The sequence below is a fragment of the Rutilus rutilus genome (assembly GCF_951802725.1).
Source record: "Rutilus rutilus genome assembly, chromosome: 15".
Lineage (NCBI taxonomy): Eukaryota > Metazoa > Chordata > Actinopteri > Cypriniformes > Leuciscidae > Rutilus > Rutilus rutilus.
Genome location: NC_140220.1, coordinates 36093757 through 36113706, shown reverse-complemented (window position 1 = coordinate 36113706; position 19950 = coordinate 36093757). Strand labels below are relative to the sequence as shown.

The window sequence follows — 19950 nt, the reverse complement described above, 5'->3', positions numbered from 1 at the left end:
CTGTGTAATAAGCTGTATGACTGTAAACTGTTAAATGTCCGTCTAGTTTAACTTGCCGCTCTGCAACTGCTCTCTCTGTGGAAGCTTTGCGTTTAAAGGCCTAATAAAATATTTCAACTCAGATCAATATTTCGTGTCTAATTATTTACTTATGTGGCAAGTAGCCGTGTAATAAGCGGGATAATGTACATCCAGCCGGTTGTTCTCTCAAAATAACCCCCTTCAGACTGATGGAAAAGTCCTCATCACCCTGTCTGGGTTTATTTTGAGAGAACAACCGGCTAGATGTACATTATCCCTAACATATATTGTGTGTTTTGGAAAAAAAACATTTATTTCATAATGTGATTAATGAAAGGTTTGATTTTTGCAAATGTTTTGAATGAAAGATTAAAAGGATAAACAATGCAGATTTATTTTTTATCTTTGATCATTTTTACCAGGGGTGCCAATAATTCTGACCACAACTGTATATATATTAGCCTCCATGTTTTGTCTCTTGGAAATACACATTTGACAGTATAGCTTGAGTTAGCTTGATGTAAATTTATTTTCATTAACACAGACAGTAACATCTGTAACGTTTTAACAACCTAATTTTTAAAGGTAAAATGTAAATATTCTTTATGAGTTAGAACTACTCTTATTAAAGATAACCATTGGTTTCTGTAATTCACCCTATATTTCATATTTCACTCCTTTAATATTTAACATGTCTACATTAATATAATAACATTTTATATGAATAGGCTATCCCATATTTCTACCATGTTTACAGCAAGTGTTATTACAGTAAATCCATGGTAAATGTTTGTGATTTGTGGATTGAAAAGTATTCTTACTGGATTGTTGTCGCACCATGTTCCTCCTGTTTTCCCTGTCAGTGTTGTTAAAGGGGGGGTGAAACACTCAGTTTCAGTCAATCTCATGTTAATCTTGAGTACCTATAGAGTAGTATTGCATCCTTCATATCTCCAAAAAGTCTTTAGTTTTATTATATTTATAAAAGAAAGATAGGCTGTACCGAGTCTTTCCGGAAAAAAACGAGCGGCTGGAGGCGTGCCGTGTGGGCGGAGCTAAAGCTGTGCTTACGCGCCGATAGCTAACAACACACACTGACATTTGAATCAGTTTTACTCACCGACTGCGGTTCCAACGCACGACCGTGAACCTTTATCGTTGGGACTGCTAAATCCGGCGTCGAACTGGGCCTTGTTTATAAAACAATCATCGTTGAAATGCAGGGAACAAACAAAGTCCTGTGACTGCAGCGAGCACAGCGCTTTGATGGGCGTACTGCTTTCGCTCTCTCGCGCTGGTCTACGGGTGCGCGCGCGCCCTTCCGGGAGAAGTGCCCTTAGGACCCGTATAAGGAAATTCCGCCCCATCTGACGTCACACATGCCCATACTCGACAAAAACTTTCCGAAACTTGTGACAAACCGGAAAGAGTATTTTTGGCACAGAAATACTCCATCAAACGTACAACTAAATTTTTGAAACTTTGTCCATGTTTAGCATGGGAATCCAACTCTTTAACAGTGTAAAAAACTCAGTATGCATGAAATAGCATTTCACCCACAAACATCACTCCAACATGACAGCACTAGAGTAAACATCAGGACTGCACTAGTCAGAAAACTAGACTCTCTCTGCATGTGAATCCTTTAGAATATTTCAGATTTCTGAGATGTTTTTGGAGAGTATAAGAAACAGCATACGTGGTTGACGTCTGAAATTTACTTACAGCACTTTTAACAGAGTAAAGACGACATGTTGCACAATGAAAGATCAGAGAAAGCTAAACTTGACAAAATATCTTTCCGTTCACTAATTTGACTTTGATCGGCAGAAATCCAAATTAAGCAAATCAAGCCTGTAGTCATCTACAATGGCTGAAGGAAAAGCTTAGTAAAAATATCCTAAATCATTTTTGTTAAACTATTTAAAAAAGGCTTTAGTGTATTATATAGCATGCTATCACTCTTAGAAACTGTGATTTATAATATATATTTTATTTTGTTGTATCATTTTCATTATTCACACTGGATAATTCATCACTAAAATAGGTAAATAATTTATTGTTGTACAATCAAGATTACCAATACTGATAGTTTAGTATTATAATGAAGCTACTGAATAATGAATACAGACTGTACATGGTACTCACCATTAACTGAGGTATACAATTGCTGACCATGCCATGACATGTTATGGTCAAAGTTATAGTTTAAAGGCACATTTGCAACTACACAAGCCTTTTAAATCCTTAATGAGTTAAATGTTATAAAAAATACACTAACATTCAGAAATGTGTTCATAAAAGTCTTTGGAAAGTTAAATGCATCTATCTGTACAGAATGTAAACTGCAGCTGGGCTTTCATTAAAAAATATATTTTTTATACACACACAAACACAAGCAGCAGCATAGAGCACACACACACTTTTCTATTAGATGTGGGATATTATTTGTATCCCTGTCTGATGGATATGGCTGGAGTATTTGGGTAATAGTATCATTGCTGGTACAGTATGTTGACCCTGTGTCTGATCTCTAAGGCCTTTTACTCTCCCACAGTCAAGTTCATAAGTCTTCTGCTTTGTAGAGTGACACAATACTGCTTCCTCTGAGCTTGCAGTAAATCATCCACACTTAGAGATTAATTGTCCATTCTACAGACTTGAAACAGGCTATATGTTACAGGTCACTCCTGCATCTTCTACGTGACCACAGTTGGTTTTCGCCCATCCTGAGAATTTACACTGGTGAATAGAGTCTTCAGTACCAACACAAGCAACATCATCCATCCAGATTAACCCAGTGCCTAAAAGAGAAAGAAAACTGTAAAAAATTAATCTCATACATCTCTTCAATCTTTATGGTTTAATGTCATAGAACAATGGCCATGCATTTTACACGTTTGACAAATGCTTTTATCCAAATTACATTTGAGTTCTACAATACATATAATAACTGCATACACTGCCTAGCGATTAAACCCATGACAGTACTGTAGAGTGCAGTGAATATTTGCAAGCATGTCTTTTTCTTAACCATGTAATGGCTCTGACCTTGTCCAAACCGGCCTGTTTTGTGGATTTCTTTGGCACCACGGTACCCCAGCATCCTGCACACAACGTCTCCATCTTTAATGTCCCAAACGTCATCGCACACTGTCCCCCATCGAAGCTCATGGAGCACTTCCACTCGACCCTCATGAGGCCCGGAGCCGTTGACAAGCCTTACCAGAGATTCTTCAACTGAAATATATACATTCATTGCAGAATGATTATATTACAAATTACATCTTACAGAGAAACAGACATATTAAAAAATCCCATTTAAATATCAATCCCACTTTATATTAGGTGTCTTTATCTCTAGGGATGCCCTCGATTAAAGATTTTTCTAGCTGACTATTAGTCATTCATTTAAGCGATTAGTCGACAAATCATACGAGTATATTACAGTTTTTTTCAAATTGCTTACACTGAGGCAACTGAAAAAGACACGCGTTGTGCACCCGCCTATAGGCGCATATTACTAATGCGCCCTTTAAATAACAAAAAAAAGCCTGTATTCAAAAGCAATATAAAAGCAATATTTATTTATTTTTGTTATTTAAAGGGCGCATTAGTAATATGCGCCTATAGGCGGGTGCACAACGCATGTACAATCAGCTTATTACACACACAGGGACGCGCAGCAGCACACAAACTAGCCAAATATAAAAAAAATAAAAGGATTACAATGTAAAATATTAATATTGTGTACATAAAGATATGGTGGAATCCGGCTTGTCCCGTAGATGGTCTGCTTGCGCGCTTTAACCTCACGCACGAGCAGATCCGTTTCCTCTCTGGAGAAGCGTTAAGTCTTTACACTTACAAATTCCACCACGTAAATAGCGAATCCGCCATGGCGCGAGCGCAACTGGCTTTTAAAGGGAATGGGAAATGAAACTCTGACTGGTTTATTGCATGTTACACCCAAAACACACCTATTACTCATTAATAGGGACAACCCTTTTAGACCATGGCACCGGGCGCACCGAACATTTTTCCCATCGTTAAACTAGCAAAAGTGGATTCGTATACACCGTAAGTGCACTTACGCCGTGCGCTTTAGACCATGTGCTTAGATTGTTAAAATAGGGCCCCATGTTTTGTACTCTCCAGCGTTTCAATATCATCCATGGCTTTATCTCACTGCTTTTGACTGCTATTCAAGGCATACGACTGTGGTCCCATATGCAGGGTTTGAGACATATTATTCTAAGAGTTCAAAATCCTAAACTCTAGCTTAACCTGCAACAGTGATCAGAGAAGATGATTTTGTTGTCAGACTGATGCAGATTTCACACAGTTGTTTTAGTCCCTGGTGTCGGGGTCAGATGATAAGAGCAAGTTCATGCAGAGAGATTTTAATGTTCAAAGTTTAACCTTTCATGACATTAATGCAGAACACACTGAGTACTGTAGATCAATGAGATGGTATAGTCAGAAAATATCTCGTAAATATGTAACAGCTGTGTGACTCCTGGCAGCAAACACACACCCACACAGCTGATTAAAGCCATATGAATTGGGCCATTAGAAGGGTGTGCTCAGAGACTTTTAAGAGAGTTTAAGAAAATAAGTATAGAGAATGAAAGACTGCATTAAAATCAAAATGTTAATGGTAAAGAAAGTGGACAACTGCTTGAAAGTAGGTGATACATTTATTAAAACTGTCTCAGTGATTGCTCACTGCATTGCAGAGTCTGTCAATAAACAGTTTTTGAGCTGAGTAAAATCTGTGCCGAACCAATCACCGGCGATCACAGTGAGATGCATGCTCTGATGTCATGCTGATATATGCCAAAAAACTCACGATGACGAGGCGGCCGTTGCTCTACAGCGACTGCGCTGATGGATGGGAAAGGACTTGCTGACGACACAGCTAAATGCTCATTGGTTTAAAGAACTGTGATGCATTGTTCTCATCTAAAATGTGTGATTTTGTAACTCTGATTTTTTTGTGTGCATAAATTATTTGTGAATATTCCCAAATACTCAGACAATGCAATTTCTGTATGGGACAGGTGACTGTTGTCATATTTATTCCCCCTTTCAGGTGAAATTAAGTACTTTGGGTGTCATCATATTCATTTTTGTATTATTATTAAAATAAGAAATTATTATTTTATTATTTATTTTATTTATTTAAATCTTTTGAACAAAAAACGTATTATAAATTAAGAGAATCTCAAAGGATGTAATCATTAAAATTGTATGACTTGACTTTAACATACATTAACAAAATACTTTCACAAAGCATAATTTGAAGTAAAAACATAAATACAATGTTATAATGTAGCATGTTTATTTTCTGCATGAATCAAATGATCACCTGTTTTCCCTCCTTTGTCTCCACGCTCTCCCTTCTCTCCTTTCTGTCCTCTTTCTCCTCTCATACCTGCAGGTAAAACAGAGATTTCCATTCAAAATTCATTCTTTTGTGATCAGGGGAATGATGAAAATTATACAATTTGCAAGTCGCAAGGAGCATGAGTTCCGAGAACCAAGTCCTGGTAGGTCAATATGGCGCTACCAATAGGACCTGTTCTTCGTCCTCCCTGACTTTGAACAACATCTGTGTAATACCAATAGCACTAGCAACTCGAGGCAATTGATATGCCAATGTAGGTCCAGTGAGACGGGTTGGGAGACGCTAGACAGGCCTCCAAACTCAGTACGAGTAGCACCAGAGGAACAACCAGCGAAGTGGAGCAAAGTCGGCATTTTGGGAAGCTGATTCTGTGGCTGTGGGTGTACTGGAATACCTACCTTGCTCCATAAACCCCAACTGGAACTGGCCAGTGATGGGTGAGGAAGCTGTGCATCCTTGAAAAACACCACGCTGACCTGTGCAGGGCTTTGCAAGGGTCGTAGTAGACAGATATGAGAAGGCAACAAACTTGCATCTAATATGTCCAGGCTGCAGACTGTGTAACACAAGAAATTAGGAAGCAAATTTAGATGCAGCTGCCACTTGGGCTATTGGTAGAACAAGAAGAAAAGGGAACAAAGGATTCTCCACCTGCCCCTCCAATGGGGTCGCTCATCTTAGGGATGCTTCACAGCCTTTTTGAGATTCGTCTGATGAGCGAGCTATGTTGCATTTCCCCCAGAAGCTCGACGCTGTGGCCGGGCTATAGGCATGGACTATGGCGGAACTGGTGGGGCTGCCACAGGTAGATGCCATCTTCAATGAGCAGACGGAGCAGGGTTTTTTTGTAGGTGGAATCACGCCAAAGGCAGATGTATGTCTGCTTCTTAACTGCCAAGAACTGCTGGGCAAAGTCCACAACAGTGTTGCCCAAGAGGCCACCTTGCGACATTGGGGGGTCAAAAAAGTGAACCTTGCTGTGAGTCGTGTTTTGAGCCAAGATAGCAAACATCCAGCCCACCCTCGACAATCGACAGTTTGTCCTAATCTGGAGCTCCGATTCAGAAATTTGGCTTGCCATGAGACAAGCTGCCAAACTCATCCAGGATCTCCACTTGGCCCTACGTGCAACACGAGGAATGGGAGGTCAGTGGGGATTTACCCGGCAGAAATGCTCCTAATGTTGTCCTCATGCTGCCCTCAGTGCTTGCCCCCACGACCTTGTGCATAGCAGAAGGACCAGAACGGGTAGCGACTGAAGTGACTATCTCTCTAGCCAGAAAAGAGAGTTGTGAAAGTTACATTGCCATGGCCATGTTCTCACGATGGGAACATAAAACCATACACGAACACTGCCTCTGCGTGGGTCAGACGCAAACACAAAAGGCAGAGATTGTGGCCATCCAAGAACTTTTTTTTTATTGCTGAAGTGCCCAGGGGAGCTCTTTGTGCTTATCTGTGCTTTAGAGAATGGAGAGAGACCGCTTGTGACGTTTCAATGAAGACAGAAGATGCAGATGCAAGAACTCAGTTTTATTGAATGAACACGTAGAAGGAGCAATCAAAACACTCAGTCCACTAATCCCTGGTAGCACAGGGGGCAGATGGGCAACCCGAATCCCGTGACGTGATAAGAAGAGATGAATCCTTTGATGAAGCAGGCTGACAGGAACACAACACGAACCCGTGAAGTGAAGAGACGAGACAGGATCCTTGGACGAAGACAGGCAGGCAGAACTCAACACGAACATCAAACGGGAACCGGGAACACCAACGAAGACCACACAGCACAGGGAAAAATCCCACAACGATCTGACAAACACAAGACGAAAGACCATGAGCTTAAATAGAGATCGCTGATCAGAATCAGCTGGCGCTGATGACAATCAGCGGCTGATCAGCGACCACGCCCACACACACACACACACACACAAACACAAACACAGCGCGAGAAAGAGTCAGTGAATTCATGAACCGTGACACCGCTGCAATGTGTTGTGTACAGCAGCTTTGATAGAAGATTCCCTCGTGTAGAGGTGAATGGAAAGAGTGACTGCACACCGCTCAGCTCCAAAGAAAAAAAAAATCTGAATGAGTGGAGCAAGCCACCTCCTTTTATACCCGTTTGTCAGGGAAGTGGCATGCAAATTCTACTCACCAATTCTTATTTGCCTTTTCTCAAAATATCAGAGGTGTTTGGGGCTCCCAAGTGCGACCTTTAGTGTCAGTACATTGACCCAACGTCAAGGTGACTGACAGAGAGGGAACACCAAATTCCAAGTGTCTGTTTCAGTGAATTCTGGTCATAGTGGTGAAATAAAGAAATAAACTGCATTTGTACTAACTGTGGTTTCTATGGCCACTTAGAGGGTTTGGTAGGGTTTATGGAGGGACATTGCAGTGATACATGTATTTTAACAGATTTTAAGATTCAGTCCATTTTTCTTGCAACTATAATCATTTATAGATCATCTGTGGGAGCAGATTCAATATAGATCAGGGGTACTCAAAAGGCATCCAGTAGCGTGAATATTAGGCAGTGTGATTTTAATTTTAGATTTTGCAAATGTGTTTGTCACTCCTGACAAGTAAGTAGCCTCTTAAAAGCATGAAAAACTAGCAATTTAAAAATGATATTTAGAATATATGTCAGTCATACACAGCCACAGTCTCACTCTTCTGGTCTGTAGTAGTCAGCAGCAATCTCGGCCAATTCACACTGATCTTTCGCAGCTGTTTGTCACATGCTTTGAAAGCATGACGCATCTATTGCAAAAGACCACAAGAAGTGTGGACACATATCTTGTGAGGCCCAAGATCGTAGTGGATGTAAGTGAGGTTGATTCTATTACAAAAACAAGGTTCTGAGGTCCAATAAACACCAGAATGAGGCAATGAAAATAGGAGAAATGGGTGGATTGTTTTGGTGGAAGTTGAGGAAAGATGAAGAGCGAGTGGAGGATGGTATGGTGCTCTGGAGAACATTAGGGGAAATCATTATATGTTTTGGAAGGTGTTTAAGGAGCAGCACATGTTCGGAGAATGAGATCAGTGAGTTGGAGTTGGAGCTCAGACTGAAATTTAAATAAAGAGTGAAAATAGAAACAAAGAAGTAAGTAAAGCCTGAAGTCAACTAGCTATTTTACCAGCCTAGAACCTCACACCCTGTCCAAACCAAGTTTCTAGTGACAAGTGAATTGTCTGTTCACAATGAACCCTAAACTGTTGTGTGGCATGACACATTCGTAGTAAATAAGAACATATTTGATGCTTTATGTAGAGTAAAGGATGTATATATATTACCAAGAGAAAGCTATACCATCTAGCTTAGCATTCTCATTCATCTCAGTGGGAGTTTGCAATTTAATATCTACCTATTATCTGTTTGCTAAGTGTTTTTGGTCAAACACCTGAACCTGAAGGTCATGAAACTTATAATCCCAGAACTAAAGGAAAATTACATCATGACATCATGTTTGAAACTCCCAAGAACACACACAGTCCTCCTTCACTTGTTTCTGTACTGAACTGTGACATAATGCAGCTTCTAAATATTAGTCAATTTTACGCTTTTAGGAACCCCCTAAAAAGAATACCACAGAAATAGAATCTTATTTTCTTATTACACATTCCTGGTATAATTGTGGATGAAATGTCACATCAGAAAAGTAAAATGTCTGGAAACACATTTCATGTTGAGTAGGGTAGCACTAGGCTAACTGAAACAAAGATAAAGGGTGAGAAAACCTAGCAAAACACTTGTTTTAATCAAACAGTGAACAATAAATATTTAAATTGTGTTTACACTTTAATGTGAGTGAGTACAGGTTTGACTATACTTGTGAGGTCCAAAATCTCCTCACTAATATACACTGATAGACCTTACCAGACTTTTTTACAGTAAAATACTGGTGAATTTACTGTTAATTGTACAGTTATTTACTGTAATCTACAGTATGTTACTGTAAAGATACCATGCACTAAATTAAAACTCGAGTTAACTAATTTCATTTGCAGAAACCGACTGACTTAAATTGACCAACTGCAGTTTAAATTAATTAACTAATATTTATAATGCACTAATAATGTGAGCAAAGTATTTCTGAGACTTCCACTGGACCAGCAACTACACAGTCACCGCCTCTTAAATAAAGCAACATGTAGCACATCATCAATGTTTGTAGATCTTCTCCTGGACTAAAGCACATGCTCTACTCTTCAGCATAATGGTAACCCCAAAAAACTAAATTTTACAGTGAACTACATACCTGTTTTTAACTTACATTTCAAAATACATTTCGTGGGTGTGTCCTTTTATCTTACACTGTTAACCCTTTCAACCCCACAGGAAAATCCGCACTACAAAGAGTATAAGTAACATTGATGCAGTGTTACAGTGAGATAATTATGTGAACGTGTAAGTGATTGTTGAGCACCTGCTGTTAACAAGCAGAATCACTGAAGGAAAGAGGAACACAAGAGCAGAAAATAGAGAAAAACAAGTACTACAACTGACTTCCAACCATTACACATTATTACACTTATTATTCACCAGTATGACTTTATTTCTGTCATACATCTACAGAAGTTGTTATTGTGATGTTTAATTGAAAATGTTTGGTTTGAAGTTACCATTATGGAGACTGTTGTTTACTTTAGTTGGGCTCCTGACCCTTGACTTTTTTATATCTGTTTTTCTCTTGCTGCATGAACTGTGTTTTCGCAAGCCACACTTGTATACACACACACACACACACACACACACACACACATGGTTTGTGAATGCTGAATCATTATTTATAAAACAACTCATCTCACTAATATAGTTCTGTCAGGATCATTATCTTCAAAGATGATTGACAATTAGCATGCGTTTGGATCTGCGGTGTGGTTCTGTTCAGGGCAAGAACTCCTTGCTGCTTAGAGTCAGCTGATGACTGACATGTCAGTCTCGTCAACTTGACTGATGTGAACCTGCCAGAACTAACGCTATGCTCGATTTAAACTAATGGGTACATGATTTTCTATCCCAGTGGGGACCTGAATGCACACAGACTCATGTTGACTCGTGTAACCGTGGGGACCTAAATTGTGGTCCCCATGAGGAAACAAGCTTATGAAAGTTTTTTTTGAAAATGTAAAAATGCTGAAAGTTTTGTGTGATGGGTAGGTTTAGGGGTAAGGTTAGTGTAAGGGGAGAGAATATACAGTTTGTACAGTATAATAACCATTACGTCTATGGAGAGTCCCCACAAAGATAGTGAACCAGACGTGTGTGTGTGTGTGTTTGTCAACATAAATGTCTAACCTTTTGGTCCCTCAGGCCCAATATCTCCTTTTTCTCCGTTGTGTCCATCCTGCCCACCTCGTCCTGCCAGTCCACGAGGACCCTGAATGCCCTTTTCTCCTGACAAGCCTGACAAAAAAACAAAAACAAAAGTTTCTTTAGGATATATACAGTCTACTCAAGACAAATGACATACACATGAGCTGTCACTGGGTTGTGTTCATACATGTGGATGATTTAGAGGCTATAGCTGGTCAGTTAGTTGCTGGTGATGATGTGTTTGGCTGTGCTTCACTGTGTGTTGTGTGCGTGTGGTACTACACCTCTAATTCCCGTCAAACCAGGAAGTCCAGCTGGTCCCAGGGGCCCCACATCACCCTTCTCACCCTTTGGTCCTGGGGGTCCTAAAAACAGAACAACAACATTTAACAATTAAAACAGAAGTGTAAAAAATCGATTCATTGCTGGCTCCAGAGTCACCTAACAACAGATTTCTTATGACCTAGACTAGCAGGCTCTGTTTCTTTGTTCAGTCCAATTTGTACAATGGAGAACACATGTTTACCCTGCTCTTTGGACTGTGTGTGTATGTGGACTATGAAGGATAGGACATATTTTCTGTAGACCTTTGGGTGAAACAACTTTTACTCAATTCTTTAAAATGTATGTGTGTGATTATTATTATAATTATTTTTTTTTACAATACTCTCTTATAATTATAAGTAATCTCTTCATAGGTTGATTCCCCCAAAAGTTTAGTATTGTGACTCTGTGATGCCTTCAAATCACTGTTCTGTTTGTTTAAGCATCACAAGCAGCCCTGACACAGGAATACTGATTCAACCAATCGTGTGAGTTTGGGTTGGGACTACAGTATTTGTTTGTCCAACCAATGGCAAATGGGGGAAGTGTCACAGCCAAATCCTCAGTGTTAAAACAACACTGTTCAGTGTTTATATGTTCAGGGAGTAACACTGACGTAGTACTGGAGTTAATTAAAGTAGGATCCGTCTACAAGTGATGACTGACCATTATTGTTTTCGGTGGCCTGTTGCATGAAGCCGGTTTCAGTTGCTAGAACTTGCTACCCAGGTAAGTTTGAGATTAGTTTGAGCAAACTCTGGTTTTGCGGGCTCAATAATATAGATTGTTTTTTAGCTGGTTTCATTGCCATTGTAACTTATGCTACACGGCTAACCTGCTCTGGAGCAGGTTTTATTCTGGGTTAGAGTTCCAAACCAAAACTCAGAAATAAAAAATATATATATTTTGAGTAAAGTGACATGTATCTGATGCATTAAAGCCACTCCCTCTGTATCTCTCACACCAAATTAAAGCAGTTTAGAGAGAATTTTAGAGACAAAATTGCCCATCTTTTGCTGCTAATTATTTATTATATTTATATCATATGAATTGTAATTATGTATAATTAATATAATAATTAATAATAATTCATATAATATATTCTTATAATTCTTATATTAATTTACAAATAATATTAAGTTTTGCTTTTAAATTAAACATTATTATATAAATAATACATTATTTATATAAATATATACACCATGCTAAAGTTGACTAAAAAGAGGAATAAAAAATCATATTTTGGAAATTGAACTTAATGCCTTAATTTCAAAAATCAGGAAAAATCCAACCTTTAAGGACACCAATTTTCTTTGTGAATGAATAATGTATCGTAAATAAATAAATGTTCTTCCTTAAAATACATGGTGCATAAGTTAGTACACCCCTATGTTAAATTCCCATTGAGAGCAATGCAAATCAAACTAGCTTTTAGGCTAACTGAAATAAAACCATGCCAATCTCTAGATATGGTGAAGGCTATGTGATGATGTGGGGCTATTTTAATTCCAAAGGCCAAGGGAACTTTATCAGGATGCATAGTATCCTGGATCCATGAAGTAACTGGCCTTTAAAAATAAAAATCTGCCTGCCTCTATGGGAATTTAACATAGGGGTGTACTAACTTATGCACCATGTATTTTAAGGAAGAACATTTATTTATTTACGATACATTATTCATTCACAAAGAAAATTGGTGTCCTTAAAGGTTGGATTTTTCCTAATTTTTTAAATTAAGGCATTAAGTTCAATTTCCAAAATATGATTTTTTTATTCCTCTTTTTAGTCAACTTTAGCATGGGTGTATTAACTTATGCATTGCACTGTATGTTACCGGCAAAGTGTGAAATCCCGGTATTGTATAGAATGCCTGATGGTTTTTGGCAAAAATACATTACCTAATTCTATACATTACCTAGGCATTCTATAGAATGCCGGATTACGAAGTTTTTGAACAGATTAAGCTTACATGTATTATTTTGAGCTCTTTGTGAAACTATAAAATATAAGGCCTATTTGGTTGCTTCACTTGCATTGATATAGTCCGATATTTTCTTTCAGCTTCCTTCTCAAACATTTGCTGAAGCAGCAGTGTTTATTCTTGCCTTGTAAATGCATTTAATTTCATGATATTGTTTTCATTACGGTCTCTTAATGTTCAGAAGAGAAGTGAATTGCACGTCTCTCTTGCGAGAAGTGAATCAAACTGGCGCTCTACACGTTCCGTGTGATTGGCTGTTTTCCACACGTGTCACTTTCAGGTGCACGCACCTCAGAGTTAATTGCAGACTCTGAATTAAACCTTGTTGACAGAGAATATGTATATTGAGCTTTGTGAGACCGCTGAACCTGATTTAAACCAGGTTGGTTTTATCTGGAATTGTGAATCTCAGAGTTTGTTCAACTAGTTTCATGCTGAATTCCATTTCATTCACTGAAGAGACAGAAAGAAAAGAAAAGAAAAAAAAACGAGGAGAAAGAGTGTCAGCAATGGAGTCGCAAACAAACTGAAAATAAAAGAGCTGGATCTATTTCCAGTCAGTGAATACTTTAATTATAATAAACTCCAAAATACACTTCGGGTTAACTATAGTAACAAAAACACAGGGATCAAAGCAACAACAATAACACAACAGACAAAGGGCAACTAAAACACAGACTACATAAATACTAAAGACAAACAAAGGAGATAATCAAAGAAACTCAGAACGAGTGCTGCTCCAATTAGTAATCAAACTAGACCAAAGGAAACATGCACAAAAGGAGAACATAGATCTAACAAAGAGCAGATGCCACAACAATTACAAGTGACTTGCAGCCACAGAGCTGGAAATCAACTGCAAGTAAAATAAATGAAATCTCTCAATATCTTACATGAGGATGCTCGAAACAGCTCTAAAAACAGCATTATCTTGTTTGCTTATTGTAATTTAGTAATAGTTTGGGCTTATTTTGAAATACTTATTATTATCAAATTAGTTCTTTCCCAGCCACTGCAATAGTGTTTCTAGAAACACACTGACTTGTATCATGGCAGTTGTGTTTTTTTTTTTTTTATATATATTAAAATAATTCTGCCCTCACGTTATTATAATGAATTAATGTTTTGACAAGATGGGCAGATACTGTCTCTGAAGGATATATAGTGCAGTGTTTTTCACTCCTAGTCCTTCACAAATGTTCTGTTTCGAACCAGTGATTCGGAGGGTGTATCAAACTGCCAAAGTCACATGACTTCAGTAAATAAGGCTGGGAATAACTATTTCGAATTCATAGCTATTTTGAAATTTCAATGGTTCACCTCAAGAGGACGATTTCACTTAACCCATGAACCAGTGTCTATACAGTAAATATGTTTTTTACCTGATCTCAGGTCATTTTTATAATGTAGACACAATATTTCTTTACTCTGATGAAAAGAGTATGAAATGTTTTGGTCCTCAGAGTTCTCTGACTAGCATATTTTAATGCATGAACTGGGTACTGGCCATATTTAGGTTAAGCACAATGGGCAGAACTTTCAACCAAACACTATTAGTAATATTTAAATCACTGAAGAAAAACTCCAGTGCAGGATTCAGAGGACAACAAACCACACAGGTTGAGTTACGAGAAATATCCCTAATGACAAATTACATTAAAATGACTGTTACTACTCAGAAGTGCATACACCTTATGTATGTTATAATCAAGCAATGTTCATTCTTATTAATATATTTATTAAAATTGTAAATTTTGAAAAGACTGTTAGAAAAAACATCAAACACTTAACAGTTTAAACAAAAAAAAAGAAGCTTTTTTCTCCGTAAAATTGTCCATATTGAGACGATGATAGAAAAGGGACAAGCTCCTACCTTGTAATACAGTTAAATTTTTGAGTGCCATGGAGTGCTCCCATTCCTTTAGCCTCAGATCTGCAGTGATGACGTTTAGGATTTCAATCTCATTCCTGATCTGTTCCTCAAGGTGCATTTGTGTGATCCTCATGCTTGTGGCATCATGGGACACATTTCCAATCTTCTCCTGTAGTTCACAGATTTTCACCTGGTGCAGACTCACATCTCCACTAAGTGAATGGTTTAATATCTGCACTGTCCATCCCACCTCCTTCAGACGCTCCTGCAGAGTCTCTACATTTACCTCCATTGTCTTTAAAACTGCATCCTGTGTTCGGATAGAGCCAGCAGCAAAGGCTAACTCCTCTCCCAGACTGCTGCTGTTCCTTTGACTAGAATGATTGATCATGGCTAGATGCTCCCAGAGTTGAGCCACAGAGTCCGTGGTGTGCTCAGAGAAAGCCTGCAGATCTCTGATGTCACGCTCCAAGCCCTGCGCTAGTCGCCCTGGTCGCATTAGTAACAGAAGTGTAGAGCATGTATTAGTCACACTTGCACACGTAAATTCCTTTTTATGTTGATGTGATGTAGTGTGTTCAGCTCAAATACGAATATAGGCATATTAGACTCAAATGAGTATTCATGTAGCTCAAACAATAGACCACGGGAATATTAATATGAAGGGCACAGGGAATAAATTAAATAAATGTAAATGCACGGTTCCACTTTATGCTTTAATTACTATTTACTGATTGTTAACATTAGGGACAGGTTTGGTGGTATGCTTAGATTTAAAGGTGGGTAAGGTATAGGGGTCAAAATGATAATTATACATGTAATTATGGAAATTAATTATGTATGTATTTACATCCAGGTATAGTAAGTATAAGTATGTAAAAATGTGTACACATTAAGTACATTGGGCCCTATTTTAACGATTCAAGCGCACAGTCTAAAGCGCAAGGCGTTATTTACTATACATGACGGAATTTTATAGTTTCTCCAGAGAGGAAACGGATCTGCTTGTGCGCGAGGTTAAAGTGCAGATCATCTACGGGACAAGCCGGATTCCACCATATTTTTATGTACACAATAATAATATTTTACATTGTAATCCTTTTATTTTTAATATTTGGCTGGTTTGTGTGCTGCTGCGCGTCCCTGTGTGTGTAATAAGCAGAGTGTACACGAGTGTACCCGCCTATAGGCGCACATTACTATCGCGCTCTTTAAATAAAAAAATAGGTAACTTTATAATAACGTTCAGTTGTAAGTCATTTAGAAGTGGTTAGTGAATGATGAACTAATCATTTACAAAACATTCATAAATGATTAGCAAGTGATATACTAACATTTTATGTATGTTTTGTCAATTCTGTTACAAGTCATTTACAAGTGATTAGTAAATGATTAACTAATTATTTACGAAACATGACTATGCGTTCATAAATTATTAATAAGTGTTATGTTCATTATTGTATGTATGTTTTGTATATTCAGCTGTAAGTCATTTACAATTGATTAGTTAATGATTAACTAATCATTTACAAAACATGAATATGTGGTTCATAAATGTTTAATAAATTATGTGTTTGTTTTTTTTGTATGTATGTATGTAGCAATTAGAGGGTGCAGAAAGTGTTGTAAATGCCTTGTATATTTGAGATTAGGGGATGCAGAAAGTGTTGTAAATGATTTATTCATGCGTTTACACATCTATAACAGGTGTTGAACACTGTAGTGTGTACTGCAGTGTAAGTGCTGACTGGTGAGGGTATAGACAGCTGTCTTCTCTGAAGCAGATGGAGTCTAACCACTGTGCACTGATGTGAGCAAAACATAAAAATAAAAAAAAATTAACATTTATGAAACGCAGTCATGTTTCGTAAATAATTAGTTAATCATTTACTAATCACTTGTAAATGACTTGTAACAGAATTTACTAAACATACATAAAATGTTAGTATATCACTTGCTAATCATTTATGAATGTTTTGTAAATGATTAGTTCATCATTAACTAACCACTTATAAATAACTTACAACTGAACGTTACTATTACAAAAAAAATATTACGTCATTGACTTTAGACCAGGTTTCAGTTGGTCAATGGCGCAGTCTATTTCAGGTCCTCAAAATAGCAACGCACCAACAATGCACCTGAACACACCTCGTTTTCAGACCAGCTGCCCATGGGCGAACAGATGAGCGACAATGCATTTGCTATTTAAACAACGTGGCACAGGATGTGAAAATGATAACTGCGTCGGGCTGAAACTAGCAGAAAACACTCACGTCGTGCCTGGTGGTGCATTGTGCTGGGTATATGATATGGCCCTTAATTATTATCATACTTTGTCATTTCTATACATCAATATAAAATAAGAATATGGTGTCACTTCCTCTACAAAATTAATGAGAAAAATATGTAAGTAAATTGATGGGTATTAATATGGTTATTAAAAATGTGTTTGACTACCAAGTGGGTATAAATAACTTTCTAGACTCTTCTGCTTTGCATTTTGGCGGTTACCTAGCTGTTGCAGCTGTTCGCTATGATTATGGAAGAGGTTCTCAAGCTTCCAGATGTTCTCCAGAAGGTCGCCTTGGGAGGGGAGTTGGCTAAGAGATCTCTGCAAGGTCTCAGTGTGCTCTCCCAGACGAGTCACATTCTCCAGCAGTGCTTCCTCCCTCTGTGAAGATGCATGGGATTTTGATACTGGAAAGGGATAAACGTTGAAAAATAGTTACTTTAAAATGACCGGTTACAAACCCCACACTGCACAATTTCCAATTATCTGGGCACCTGGATGGTGATCTCCATCGGTAGCCATTTGGATAGCTGCAACCAAACTTATACATGACTTGCACTAAACTTAGCTAACTGCTTTGACTCTATGTTCAAGAACTGAGAACAGAGGATTAATCTCCCCCTGGGGTCGACTTATTGAAGTTTAGCCATTAAACTCTAGTGCAAGCTATAATGTGTCAGCCAATCACCACATGTACTTCTTGGCATTAGATGATAGGTCCTCTGCTTGTAAGAGGCAGCCAAACAAACGTACACATTTAAATAGTCTTTTTCAGTGCTAGCTGTGAACAGGTCTCACTGCAGCTTTTATTGACACTGACACCAACCTTATCCTCTGTAGTACCTAAATCTAGATCTGCTTACTTGCTCAATGCAGTCTATCTACATGTTTGCAGTAGCTCTTTATTTGCACTGCAGCAGCAGCAAACTAGTCTGCAAGACCACATTCCCAGATGGCAAGGCGACATTGATACAATGTTGAGTTTTGATCCAAACCAAAAGAGATTGACATTTCAATATTTACAGTATGTTGGATCAGCATTGACATTTTTCGATAGCACACATGGGTGGAGACAGGGACATTGAACTAAGAGTGATTTGTAGTTGATGACTAAGATCATGCAGGTATGTATCTCTGCAGAACACTAGTGGATGTTTCCCAATCAGTGGGGCATTTTCATCTGCTTTACCGAATTTGCTCTAATCCACTTGGTTCAGGGGTGGGCCTTCATGATTTTAGCAAGTCGGTTAAAAACACCCATTGTAGTTTGAAAATGCCCACTGATTGGTAAACTGCCATTTTGGTTTTGCATGTGTACTTTTTTGCCATTTGGCAAATTTATTTATATAGCACATTTCATACACTATGGTAATAAAAAAGGAAAAAAAGTCGGCACACCATGGCTCCAAAATATGAAAATTTAATAATAGACTCACACACAGGTGGTAACGTTTCGAGCGCGTAGGCTCTTCGTCAGACAATTAAGAATTGAACACACCATGCCTTTATACTCACAAGTGACATCAACTCGTTTTGCCCACATAGCACAGGCCACAAGGGCAGCGCAGCATATAAATTACATTAGCCGTTTTGCACGAAATTGTGCCTCTTATATAAAAAAAATGTGTAGTGTGCGGATGTTTGAAAGGTTTAGGGAGTTTGTTATCTTAAGTTGTTCATTTTTATATTGTTCTTAATAAAGGTTTTATTTATTTATTTATTTTTTGGATGGATTGTCATGTATGTGTGTTATATTTGAGTAAACAGAATCCTTAAGTTGTATTTTGTTGTCTATTATATGTAGTAATTCATTTGCTGTCAATTTGATGACTAGTCTATTCTTGGGCTACGTCATGGTAAAGGTCAGAGAAAGAGATTTTGTGCCTCTTTGAGATGGCACCACAACACTTTGTTCGCTTGCAGAGCGCAAGTTTCTGGAACTTCAAGCTCCTCCAAGAAACTGCCAAGCTGCCCTGGGGGATAGTTAACTCCACCTCAGCTACATAAATTCATCAACTAAATTCATTCGTTCTACATGTTGTCACTTCTTCTTGAGTCTCTCCATCATTGTCCGACTTCGGTTTGAACATAAAAGGCAGAACAGTTTCTGACACTTTTTAGTGCGTGTCTGCAAGCTGCTAACGCACAAGCTCTTGAAGCTCCGCCCTCTCTGTCGGGAGCACCAGCTCATTTGCATTTAAAGGGACACACAAAACGACGCGTTTTTGCTCACCCTCAAAAAGGGACAATTTTAACATGCTGTAAAAATGATCTGTGGAGTATTTTGAGCTAAAACTTCACATACACACTCTAGGGACATCTGAGAATTATTTAACATCTTGTAAAAAGGGGCATTATACCACCCCTTTAATAAAGACAATGTTAAAAAAAAAGGCAATAATATATAATTTTTTCAAAAAGAAAGAAAGAGGGCAGCGGGCCAAATCAGTTGCCAGGCCACCGGGAATTCACCTCATTCATCACCATATCACCTGAGCCTCATTTATAACATTTGGGTTCTTCAGAGGGATCTGCAGAAGGCCAGAAACTGCTGAGCTCTTCATGAGTTTTGAGTTCAGCAATTGCAACATCTAGCTCAAAAGATCAATAAAAAAAAATGTCATTCCTCATGCTATAAGCCGTCTAAAGTACAAAAGTGGTTGAATGTTAATAGAATTTAATAATGTTCTCAAAAGGTTATTACCAAAAAGTTATTTATATG

At 38.1% G+C, this 19950-nt stretch overlaps 1 protein-coding gene across 3 annotated transcripts in view; it reads right to left on the bottom strand.

The window, feature by feature from the left end:
- Window positions 1-2378: 2378 nt before the first annotated feature.
- The window catches only part of scara5 (scavenger receptor class A, member 5 (putative)), a 38589-nt gene continuing 21017 nt past the window's right edge, over window positions 2379-19950 (bottom strand). For all 3 annotated transcript variants that reach the window (XM_084433176.1, XM_084433177.1, XM_084433175.1), the window contains 7 exons: window positions 17450-17635; window positions 14936-15424; window positions 11042-11122; window positions 10740-10847; window positions 5393-5458; window positions 3073-3261; window positions 2379-2825 (listed from right to left, as the gene is read on the bottom strand). In XM_084433176.1, the coding sequence (XP_084289302.1) occupies window positions 2692-2825; window positions 3073-3261; window positions 5393-5458; window positions 10740-10847; window positions 11042-11122; window positions 14936-15424; window positions 17450-17635 (1253 nt within the window). In that variant the 3' untranslated portion in view covers window positions 2379-2691. The remainder of the gene's footprint in view (window positions 2826-3072; window positions 3262-5392; window positions 5459-10739; window positions 10848-11041; window positions 11123-14935; window positions 15425-17449; window positions 17636-19950) is intronic.